Source organism: Charadrius vociferus, unplaced genomic scaffold, assembly GCF_000708025.1.
Source record: "Charadrius vociferus isolate BGI_N301 unplaced genomic scaffold, ASM70802v2 scaffold72, whole genome shotgun sequence".
In the NCBI taxonomy this organism is placed as follows: domain Eukaryota; kingdom Metazoa; phylum Chordata; class Aves; order Charadriiformes; family Charadriidae; genus Charadrius; species Charadrius vociferus.
In genome coordinates, this window is record NW_009647830.1 from 6,507,058 (window position 1) to 6,519,026 (window position 11,969).

The following is an 11,969-nucleotide window of genomic DNA, read 5'->3' on the forward strand; positions in this document are numbered from 1 at the left end:
CTGAAATATGCTATGCTACACTCAAGATGTGAGAGCCCATCTGGCTTCACTGTGGTTCTATCAAGATTTGCAAGCACTTGCCGGGGCGATACAGTTGGTACTCCGGTTCTAATGCACACTTTGTGCGTATTTCATTGCTATGGGCGGGGTCTCTGCTTGCCCTCCATCGACTGAGCGCCCACCTGCTATTGATGACTGATGAAGTTCGTGTCTTGATTTAGTTTCATTTGAAAGGAACTCAACTTTTCACATCCTGTTACATTCTGCAACAACAACAACAACAACAAAAAAAAAAAAAACAGAGGAAAAAATTAAGTGGGAGTGACTGGGAGATTCACTTCAAAAGGGTAAAGCATACTCCAGAGTTCAGGACAAGACAGTTGGTAGCACTGTTTGACAGCTCTCGTGGCTTTGCTAGAACTGCGTGCTGGATCGCACTGAAATCATTAGGCTATATCTGCTACTTTCAGCAAAAATTGAATCGGGTAATGTAGACAAAGGAGTGCTCATATCTTTACTATGGTTCTCTCTCTTCGTTTCAGCTGGTATCCTTAATAATTAGTAAACTAAGTGTACTGAAGAAGGTAAGGACAAGTGTATGCCAGGCTATGTAACTCTTGCCATCTCTGCAATATAAATCTTCCTGCGTACATGCTGCCTCCAAATGCCTTTAGCAGTTAAGAAAAAAAAAGCTAGAAAAAGAAATACATGTGTACAGTATAACATTAGAGGCAATTGAGACCAGGCACCATCTTGATACTTCTGCTGTTGCTACTATTTTTTGTTCAATTTATCAGGTGTCTGTTTAAATTTATGAAACATTACCTGAAGAATCTAAATCCTGTTGTAATTGATAGGCTTAGTTATACCTGTTTCATATTGAACTGAATATATGATTATATTTTCAGCTGTGATTCAAAACTGAAAACAGAAGAATGAAAATAAGACACAAAATACTAACACAGAAGTACTACTTAAATGTCTTCAATGGAATTTTCTTGGTAAAAATTCTGTTTCCCTTTTCTTATTTAGCAGCTTCAAATTATTTTTTTTTAAAAAGTTTTGAATTAAAACAATAATCCTCCTTTTTTTTCAGGCTCTGGGTCTTATGCTTTTGATATTTGGGCTGTGGCTTTTATTTGACAGAAACAATTTATTCAGTGTGTTATGTGAGTATAAACAGAATTTTTCTTTTTTTCAAATGATTGCAAGATAAAACAGAAACAGCTATAGATTCTTTTTTTTTTTCACAAGGTGGCAGTATTGGATTGAAATGCATAGGTTATGTTTTCCTGTTATGTGTATTTTCCGTCATTAGAGAGTAAGATTATCAAAATAAGGGAAAATATGTATCAGTATATCTACAGTTTATATATGGTCATAATTTATACGATTTATTTCCTTCTCTTGTTGTACAGGCTATAGATGAATCACTGAAATATAATTCAGCTCTATTGATCTTTTCTTTATATAATTTACTAGCCTGTGTTTGGCCTGCATTTGACAAGATTATAGACCTTTTAGGTGGATATTTGGGTGGAATGAACACAAGTTGGAGCTTGGGCCTCTCCATATAGATATGCCTTTTTCCCAGAGTGCCTATCAAATTGTTTCACAGAGAAGTAAGTTTTGGGTCACATTGCAACAGCTGTGCTCTTAAAGAGTTGTCTGCCTCGCCTGTGCCAAGGAGCATCAGCTCCCAACTGGTGGGGTGGGAACCATCCAATACAGTAATTCTGGGAAGAAGGATTTGAGATGGAAGTGATGAAAACCCCTGCTACTTCCCATAGCTATGCAAAAATGGTTGAAATGGAAAGGGGAAAGTGGCCAGTCACAAAGAGGGAGGATAGCACTGAATCTGAGTCTGGACTTAATGAGAACTTTATCTATTTCCACATAGGATTTGTACATGTGCTACTAATTTCTGGCAAACACAAAAATTCTGTAAACTTGTAATTATTCTCTGATTTCATTGTGTGTGGTTCACATTGTTCAATCGAGTATGTTCTGTTTACATCTCATATGTTGTTACCATCCTCTGAATTTATGACAATGTATCTTTTTTTTTCTGTGACTGTAGATAGCATAAGTAATAATAATAATGCCCTTTTATCATTCTACTATTTCCATCCTTTCACTAGCGGCATTGCAAGGGTTTAATTGATTTTCTTAAATAAGTTTTTTACATGGAAGTCTCAAAAAAAAAAGAGAAATAATGGTATGAATGCACTGTGTTACAGTTTCTTCAGGCGAAAACCAGCTAGTGGCATATATTTCTTGTATGTTACTTGGAATTGGATCTGTTATTACTTTTATATCAGCTGTGGGATTCCTTGGAATTCTTAAGGAAATCAAATGTCTACTAGTTACAGTAAGTGTAAATCGGATGACAACTTTCTCGTAAAATGAAAAGGAGCTCTGTGTATATGAAAATTGTGATCCTGTCTTGATGTTGTGATCTCCATATACAATGCTTAACAAATCTGCTGATAGAAAGGTATTTTTAGATAAATTCCTGTCTCAGATGAAATCTGAACAAAACTGAAGACCCTTCCATATCACTGTATGAACGTTTTCGATGACAACACACTTGCATTTTCTTGCAGCAAAGATTTTAACTACTGTATTTATGAACTTAGAGGCATTAAAGTTAATTCAGTATTGAAATTATGCAGAGTAACTATCTCTCAGTATATGCTTACATGCTTAGTACGTGCTGAAGAAATAAAGAAAAGCCTACCCCAAAATATTGCAGATTGAAGGTACAAATAGCTACAGTATGGCTACAATATCAAAACAGAAAGTATGATTAAAAAGCTGTTAGCTGTGTAAACCTCCCCGGATACTCCATATTTCTATACAATTCCTGCTTTTTAAGCGAAGAACACTTTGGTTTCTGAAAAATTACATGGTGACTATACATTCTTATGATCCCGTTGATTACATTTTTTCCTTTATCTTTTGTTTATTGTCACCCTTTTTGAGCGATCTGTTTTAGACTACGTGAAGGCTGCAGCAGAGAACTGTTCTACTGATTCATTTGTTAAGCACTATAAATGTCAATTGGCACAGCAGGGAGAGGAACCCAGGTGCTATAACCAGGAATTTTGTTCCTTCTTCCTTCCTGCTACTGCCCTAGGCATGTAGTGTTTACCTCACAATTTATTAGATGATGAAAGAGAAAGTGTCCCATTTCCAATTTCCATGGAAGCATCTAGTACCACAAGATCTAGATACTGTAGGTGAAATTTTATCTCACTGAAAATGAAAAAAAAACAACTATCTTTTTGTTTTGTTTGTGCGTCTCATAGCTCAAAGGAGTTCTTGACTATGTGTGCAACCTCAGTACCAACATAATTTAAACAGGAAATAATGAAATAGGAGTTTTCTTCAGTGGAGCACAGCTGCTTAACAACTGCTTTTGTTTTTCATTTCCAAGAAAGCTATGGTTTTGTCTTTAAGCCCAAAACAATGAGTTGTGCTTTGCCTGAAGCCTGCCTCTTAGACTATGATGTCACTTTCTGAGGATTTCCAGGAAAAAAATATTTCTTATTTTTGTTGGAATGACTCTAAGTAATAGTCATGAAGGATTATGCATGAGTTTCTGTCATTTTTTATTGCATAGCTCACTTGTTCAATATTATGTTTATACATAATTTGGAGTGTTTTTTCAGTATATGAGTTTTCAGATCCTGGTGTTTGTTACCCAGATGGCAATATTGATGCTGATATTCATGAAAAAAGAAGAGGTATGTAAATAAATTATCTGAGACTGCTGATAATTTCAAAATAGTTTCTTGCAGTTAATTAAAAAAAAAATCTAATTGTCATTTCTCGCTGTATGCTGTATCACCATTTGTTTGAACTTGAGTATTCTACATGTCAACCAGCCATAGCAGAAGATGTGGGAAACTTAATTTGAGGAATTCAGCATGGTTCAATAGTTGTAAAGGAGAGTGCACAGGAACATTTTTCCAGTTTCTTCTGTGCAACAAAACGCAGTCTTCCTGTTCAGGAATGTGAAATCAACAGTGTAAGGGAGAGCTTTATTCCTTTCTGAGGGATGACCCAGAAAGTCCCTCCTTCCTGGACATCAGCAGAAGTAGGAGAAAGCATTAGATGCTAACCTGTGTCTGCTACCAGGTGATAACAGTAGTTATCAGTAGTAGGAGGCATTGGTGTCATGGCAAAGTTTGCTAATAAATTAATAGTTTTATTGTTTAAGCTTGTGTTTTAGGTCCTAGCAGAGATCTAATATAAGGAATATGTATCTCTGCTTTTAACAACAGGAAGTAACAATAAATACCAAAATAGCTGTTGTTGCTAGTAACTATACTGCTTTGAAACTTTATTCAGTCATTTATTTTTCTACATATAGCAACTCCAATAGCTTGGGCACTCCTCACAGTATGATACGGAAGGTAATCTGTGCTGAATCCATAGTGGTCTGGCCACTTATGTATTCCATAATTCCAAAATCTATGGTTTGAGAAAACCTCCCATGACACTGGTCTCGTAAGGTTCATACAGTTCTCCAAATCCTGCTGCTATTCAGGCAGGGTACAGCACAAATAAATTAGTTTTACTCCATCAAAGTGAATCTGTATCATCAAGATTTCTTCATTAAATGTTAATTTATAATTATGGAGCCCTCCCTGTTTTATATGATGGTTTCACATACTGAAAGATTTGAACTGTCAGGAATGATGCATTCTGGAGTCAGCTATTTGGGCTAGGAAAATTGGTTGAAAGATTGCAGTTAAATTTATTTTATATCAACTGTAATTGCACTTGATCTCAACCTTAATTAAGTGTTGCTGAAGTGTAATAAATGATGATAACATCATCTTTCACTGTGCAAGTTTTGAATTTTGTTTTTAGGATGGCTGTAGCAAGGGGAAGGAGTTGGAGAAGCCCCATTTTTTTTCTTGTTTTGTAATGAAACCTTCCAGTGACCTAGGAGTTCCCCTCTGCATGTATTCCCTGCTACACTCTCTATAAGCACACTCTTTGTGATCAGCTTGTTCGCTTCAATTACTGTTGAAGGTGTATTTTAACAGCCTCTGCCAAGATGCCTTATCTAGGGCCAACATGAGCTGCTAACTCCCCTAGCCCAAAGCAATACATATCCTGGCCAGATTGTATGGTGCTCACACAAGTTTGTATCACATTATGTGTACAATCAATTTTGGGTTTATGCTTATTATATGGGGCTCTGCTTATTAAAAATAAGTATGAGAGGCAGGATTTAATATTTCGTGATAGATCAGGTGCATCTATGTCTGCCTGTGCTATGTATGTGATTTCGGTCTCTTCATTTATCTTCCCCTTTTGCTTTCAACTTTCCCATTAGTGCAATGGCTATGACATGTCTTAGATCATATTTGGCAAATTGATTAGAATGCTGCTGCTTGCAAGTAATCATTGAAGAAACCTGAATATCAATAAAAGATCAAGGATTGTAATATCCATCCACACTCTTATCAATATGCATATACCAAATGCTATAAATATTTATGAACAGGTCCACAATCAATGGAACAACAGAATTGATGAAATTATTTCTGAATATGGGAATGAGAGTCTGGCTGAGCAGGAACCTGCGTGGAACATTCTGAATGCTGTGCAGCACAATGTAAGGAAAAAAAGCCACAAAATATCACAACCAAAAATACTGCATCAACCAAAAAATGTGTATACTAATCAGAACTTACTTTAACAAAACAACTCCTTTTGTAAAGGATTAATTTTTCAAGATCCGCTGCTAATATCTGATGTGAGTGGGCAGATTCCTTGCTGTTATATGGATTATTATGAATGACATTAGGTTTTTGGATGTCTTGTTGATGTATGTAGGAGCGGACAGTTGTGGTCACTGAAGTTTAACGCAGCTGAAAAAAACTATTGGATTTCCTAATATCTTCGACAGTGCTGAATATCATAAAACACTTGGTCTGCTTAGTTCTTGAGAGTGACCTGAACTATGGACAAGCAGAGGGGCTGTAAGGTCAAAGCAGAGCTCCTGCTGTGAGAGCATTTGAATAGATATTGCACTGAGACTCTCTCAGAAATAATGCTTAAAGCCTCACATGAGCTTGTAAATCAATACTTTCAGCACACATACTTAATTATTAATCGTATTTTTTTTGTGGCCTGGCAGCATGTAGTTTGTTTCCCTTTTCAGAAAAGTCCTTTAAAGCATTTGTATGAGATCAATCATTTTGAAAGTTGTTAGCAATGTTTTTGACCAGTGGCCTGCTATCCACCCTTCAGATTAATTCTGCATCATAAGCTTTTAATTACAAACACTACAGCTTAACAGTTTAATATTGTTTAATATACTTCTATAGGCCAGCTGTGAGTTCCTTAATATGGCTTCTTGCAGAGATGAGTTATAGTTCTTCACTAATGTTGAAGGTAATTTAAGATTCCAGATAACTCACAAAGCATATATGTCTAGACTCAAGATTACAAATGCATTTGTAATGTATATTTAAAATTTGTTCTTTGAAAATCCAGCCTTCTTTCACTGCATTCATGATTTCTCTAGTGATTAATGGTGACCCCATTATGTCAATGGTGCAGCTAGACTATGTGCTGGTATACTTGGGCTCAGTTTTATTGAGCTGTTGTGGGAGCACAGATTTCAGCAAGGTTACCTACCCACCGCCTACCCTGGTGGGCATGTTTAAATTGTGGCAGGTCTCAAAATCCTGTGGGTATTTTGCTGTTGGTGTCTAAGCCAGATAAAATTATATTAAATCTGCCAAGGTGAACTTTTGAATGAAATACTGCCATCCCCAAGTCTTGTGTTACATGCTTCCAGCTCTTTACAGTATCATTGGCATCTGCCATCAGAAAAATAAAAAGCCTAATATCACAAATAGTATTAGAGAATAACTAAATTTTTATATATTCTTGGTAATATTTAACACCCTGCTTAAAGCTGGTGGGTTTTTTTAACTGAACTTACAGAGCTGTTGAAATGGAATGTTTTTACTGAGAAAGAACAGGTTTTGGCTAAGTTATCTAATTTTTTTGAAATTTAGAAGCAATATATCTTGGGTTGACTCTTCAAAACATCAAAATGGGATGCTTGTATTTAGCATCTCTGAGCTAAAATATGGCAGACTTTTCATCCCACAAAACAATTCAAACATTTTTGAAGTGTCGTCCACATTCAGAATGAAAAACTGCAGGTATTTCCTACAGGGCAAGAATCCCGTTCTCCAGGCTGTTTGATTGTTTGGTTTGGTTTTGTGTTACCGAGATTATTGGGAAGAACTACCTGATAATCCAGTTGAACAGGGCACAGTATTTACTTTGTGCTTCAAGTGTGAGGTATGTGTTCACAAGAGACTGATTGCTCAAACGAAGTTTTCAAAATCTGGTGCTTATTTACGTTTCTAGATCAGAGTAAAACAGACTGTCTGTGGGTTTATTTTTATTTATTAAAATATGTTTTACAAAATCTGTCCCTGTTTACTACATTCACTATGAAACAACATTCATTATTTTTTTCAAATAATGTATAGTTTTCTTTCTTCTTTTTGTTGTACTTCACAGTGAGCACGCCCTTAATATACCTTACTGTTTACACACAATTTCTACACTGAAATTACTTTGGAAGGTTAAGGGTGATAGTCAAAATGTTTTGCTTTAGTCTGGGTTTGTATTTTTTTCTCTTTTTTTTTCTAGAATAATGTAAAGTCTAAAAAAAAATCCTTTCAAAAGTGTATTTTAAGATCATATTGTTCTTGAATCTGTACTATCCAGTACGCATCATGGGAAATGATACGTAAGGGTGAATCATCCCCTGCAGAAACCTCTCTCTACCGAATACAGAGGGAAACTGTCTAGCTAATTTAATGAGCTAATAGCTAGCACTTGTTGGGGTGGAAATCCCTCTGCGTGACAGTCTGTATAGACATTGGAGTTACCAAGTTACAGGATTTCTATTCCAGATGAAATGCTGTGGAAGATACAATGTTACACAGTGGGAAAGGAATGAAAACAAGGAAAATAGTACTCAGATCCCGTGTTCATGTACAAAATCCAGTCTGAAGAAATGGTTTTGTGATGTCCCAAGGAATTCAACATACAGTATGGTAAGAAATAAACTTGTCTTGAAGAATGTAACTTTTGCTACTAAATGGACTTTGGAAGAAGTATACAAAACATGTTTTCCACCAAGGCTTGGCTTACAAATGCCAAACTATTAATAATATTCATTGCTTTGGTTTTGGTCACTCTGAAGCCTTGGTTTTTACTCATTAAGTGTCAGTCATGTATGCAGTTCTAAATTAAGGATAATTCAAGAAAACAGGAGCTGTGCTTATCACAGATCATTATCACAGGGACATTTAGTAATGGTTTAAGTAGTAGTAAGCATGTTGGCATGCAGAAGTCTGGGCTGTGAAACTCAATGATGACAATGGAAAGTGACAGTATATAAAAAGTATACAGCACATTTTCCACCTGTAATTACTATTCATTACTTACAGAAAGCGGGCAACATCTCCACCTGTTTATATTATCTGTTTCCAGAGCATCTCCAATACTTTACAGGATAAGAGGAATGAGCAAGGCATTGACATATGAGATGTATTTCCCGAGACTAACTTATGTTAACATTTGCATGGCTTAATATCAAGGGGCCAGTTTGCATATGACCATCAGATAACATCACCTGATAACAGAAAACTAGAGCAAAGTGATCCAAATTATTCTTTTCTATAAACCCTCTAGTGTTAATAGGACTGTCCAATGAGAACAAAAATTCAATGGTCAAAGGTTGTTTCTTGTCAATGCAGGACAGTAAATAATAGAAAGGATGTTGTCATATGACATCTGGTAGTGTCTTCCTTCACTCATCAGTTTGGAATTGTTCCCTGTTTCTACAAATCCTTGTCATTATTAAAATATCACTTCAAAGTATAGAAAGAAACATATATTTATATGTTTTATTATACTTATAGCTATTTTAAACTATGTATTAATTTAAAATTTATTTTTAAAAGCAGTATAATAAGCATAGACTGTAATCTGGAAAATATGCACATCCATTTCAGGATGTATAATGCATAAGAATCAGTGAAAACTTCAAAATATTCTTTCAAGCATTTGCTTGTAATCTCTTAGTTATGCTCACACAAAAGCAAATTCCCTTTTGATTAAGTCACAAGCTCTGGAACATTTCCATACAAAAATATCAGATTTACTAAAGAACAATCTGTTTAGTTCAGATAATTTAAAAAATGTTATAGCTAACTCTCCACAGTACACATTACTGATACGTTTGCTTTCTGGCAAGCAAATATCAGAACCCATTATAACATGCAGAAAACTCTATATATTTTTAAAGTACATTCTTATAAAGATGTAATATGAATTCAAAAGTTTAAACTACTTTTCCTGAAATTTGTTCATCTCTACTTGCTTAGGGATGTGAAGAATATTTAAATACATGGTTTGAAAACAATGTTTTGATCTTAACTGCAATTACTATCAGCCTACTGATTACACAGGTAAGAGTACTTTTAAGCTAAAACCCACCAAATATTGATATTCTGCTGGGGGTAAAAATCAATTCATTGCCATTTGGCTTTGGCATGCTCTCTGAAATTTTGTAAAGCTTTGCATCAATTGTAGTTAGAAGTAAGATCAAGCACTGTTTACCAACAAACTCCCATATATTCAAGCACCATCACAGATGTTGGTGTCCAAAGTGTGTTGAATTAAATGTTTGACCTGACTTGTGAAAACAAACAGTATTGCAGGGACAGGAAACAGAGTATGTAAAATCTGTGGAGCAAAAGACCTCTTTTGTCTGCTACTTGTACAGAACCTAGTCCATGAATACACTAAACCAAACAATACAAAATCATGAAAACTCTCCCCCCACATATCTATGAGAAAATTTTATTGGGTAAAAAGGAATAAAGCTTTCAATATCAAAACAAAATCGTATGAATAATAAAAACATTCCAGCTATGGAGTGGACCCGTTCAGTAATGAAAGTGTTTCTTATTCATACTCACCTAATCTTCACTAGCACAGTACATGAGTGTCTCATGATCTTCAATGTACTGTCATTGACACCTTCTTGTCAGTTGGGAACGAGCTGTTATCCCCATTCAAGAGGTTAAGACCAAGATTCATAAGGCACTGAAACGCTTAACACTTAACTGAATTATGTGCCACTTGAAATAGATTTCAAGACACTTCTGTGGGTGTGGGCCTAAGTGACTCGCTCCAGGTCACACAGAAGCCTGTGGCAGAACAGACAATTCAGCTTGTCTCTTCAGGCACATCTTGATCGTTCTCCTTTAGATCCTGCAAAGAAGCCAGGTTAACAGTCAGATTGGCTCAGTCGTGATTGAGTATCAACACTTTCTTTGTTGTTTTTAATTCACTCTTTTTCCTTTCTCAGATATTTTTGATCACACTAATTGGTCAGTTATTTAGAAACATCAGAAAGAATAATATTTGGCCAAGTGAATCATGAACTCTTCTGAGCATTGCTGTGGTGCAAGAATCATGTGATCCGTGCCTGTGACGGTCAACGAAATTACTTCCACTAAAATTTGGATTGGGCTCTACGTATTGTAATCACTAGGATATAAACACTTGGGCTTTAATATATTTTTTTGTTGTTCATGGCTATGGATATGGCAATATGCTACAAAATTACATGTGTTAAAGCCATTTACTAGCTGGTTAATAAAACTTCCTGACAAGCTGAATATTAGTTTCCTGAGTCTTGGGAACAACTTGTATGTTGTAAGTAGTACTGTATAATATCCCACACTTTGAAACAGAAGGAACCTGTTGTCATATGCGGTGGAGAAACATAGTTACTAAACCTTGCTGATACTTCTTTAGGCTTTTACCTTTCCTTCCAGTCCTTCTCTGTTTTATCCTTGTCTGTTGTGCACTTTATTCTCAAAAAAAAAAAAAAAAGTCTTATATACGTGGACTCTTACCAGCTCTTTTCCAAGAAGTGTTGTGGTAGACGTCTTTTGTTCTTGCTGAATGGCTCTTACCATTCATTTAATCAAATGCCTTCAGCGTTTTTGAGGGAGTAAGCTTGAAACCCTAAAACATTCTTTATCCTCTGAACAGTGAGGTGACCTGGTGTATCTTCAGGAAAACTGAGGAATGCGTGGGATTACAAGTGTGGGTGGTAGCAATGTTAATTATTTTTGCCTGAAACTTCCCATTTGAGTAATCCATCTTCTTATGCTTATAAATTTTGAAAGTTTTATTTATTTAGTCTAAAAAAATTTCATTCCAAGTACCTGACACGGGCTGAATTTCTTATTTATAGAGATCTTCAAATATGAGAAATGTGTCCATTCAGAGGTGAATGGCATGCTTGGAACAGAATCTGAATTCCAAATTTTATTTTTTGTTCTGCCACCAGCAAAAATCTAAGGAACACATCAATGAAGTTTCTCATGCCACTCGAAGGTTTATCTCCATTAAGAATGGCAGATACCTGTTACCTTGATGTCTGTGATGGATTAAGAGGCTTTAATCTTTTTATTGATGCAATTCAGTCTGAAAATACAATCTGAGGAGGATATTAAATAATAATATGTAAATAAACAATATTTTTTCAGTAATCTTCATTTTGCAATTTGCAGAGTACTTCAGAAAATTAAGATCAAGAATCTGAATTTTAGTTCATAAATACTATTCTAAAATGTAAAAATAACCTAACTTCAGTGTAACAAACATTACGTTTAAAAGTCCCAACAACCTGGTGAAATAGCAGAAGCTACTTTTCCGTTAGAAAGTAGATCCATTTCATTGAATAGGTCTGTGATACAGAGCAAGACAGAACAACTACTTTTCACTTCTTTCTATGCATCTAATATTCAACATGGAAATGATATACAGAATCGTAGAAGCATAGAATAACATAGGCTCAAATGGATATCTGGGGACCACTTAGTCCAGTCCCC

General features: G+C 35.5%; 1 protein-coding gene across 1 annotated transcript in view; it reads left to right on the plus strand.

The window, feature by feature from the left end:
• TSPAN19 (tetraspanin 19) overlaps nt 1–10,507 on the plus strand; it is a 10,914-nt gene extending 407 nt beyond the window's left edge. The window contains 8 exon segments of the mRNA XM_009882622.1: nt 909–1,001; nt 1,097–1,169; nt 2,241–2,371; nt 3,675–3,749; nt 5,525–5,635; nt 7,965–8,108; nt 9,444–9,527; nt 10,433–10,507. Coding sequence (XP_009880924.1) covers nt 909–1,001; nt 1,097–1,169; nt 2,241–2,371; nt 3,675–3,749; nt 5,525–5,635; nt 7,965–8,108; nt 9,444–9,527; nt 10,433–10,507 — 786 coding nt within the window.
• Nucleotides 10,508–11,969: the final 1,462 nt, after the last annotated feature.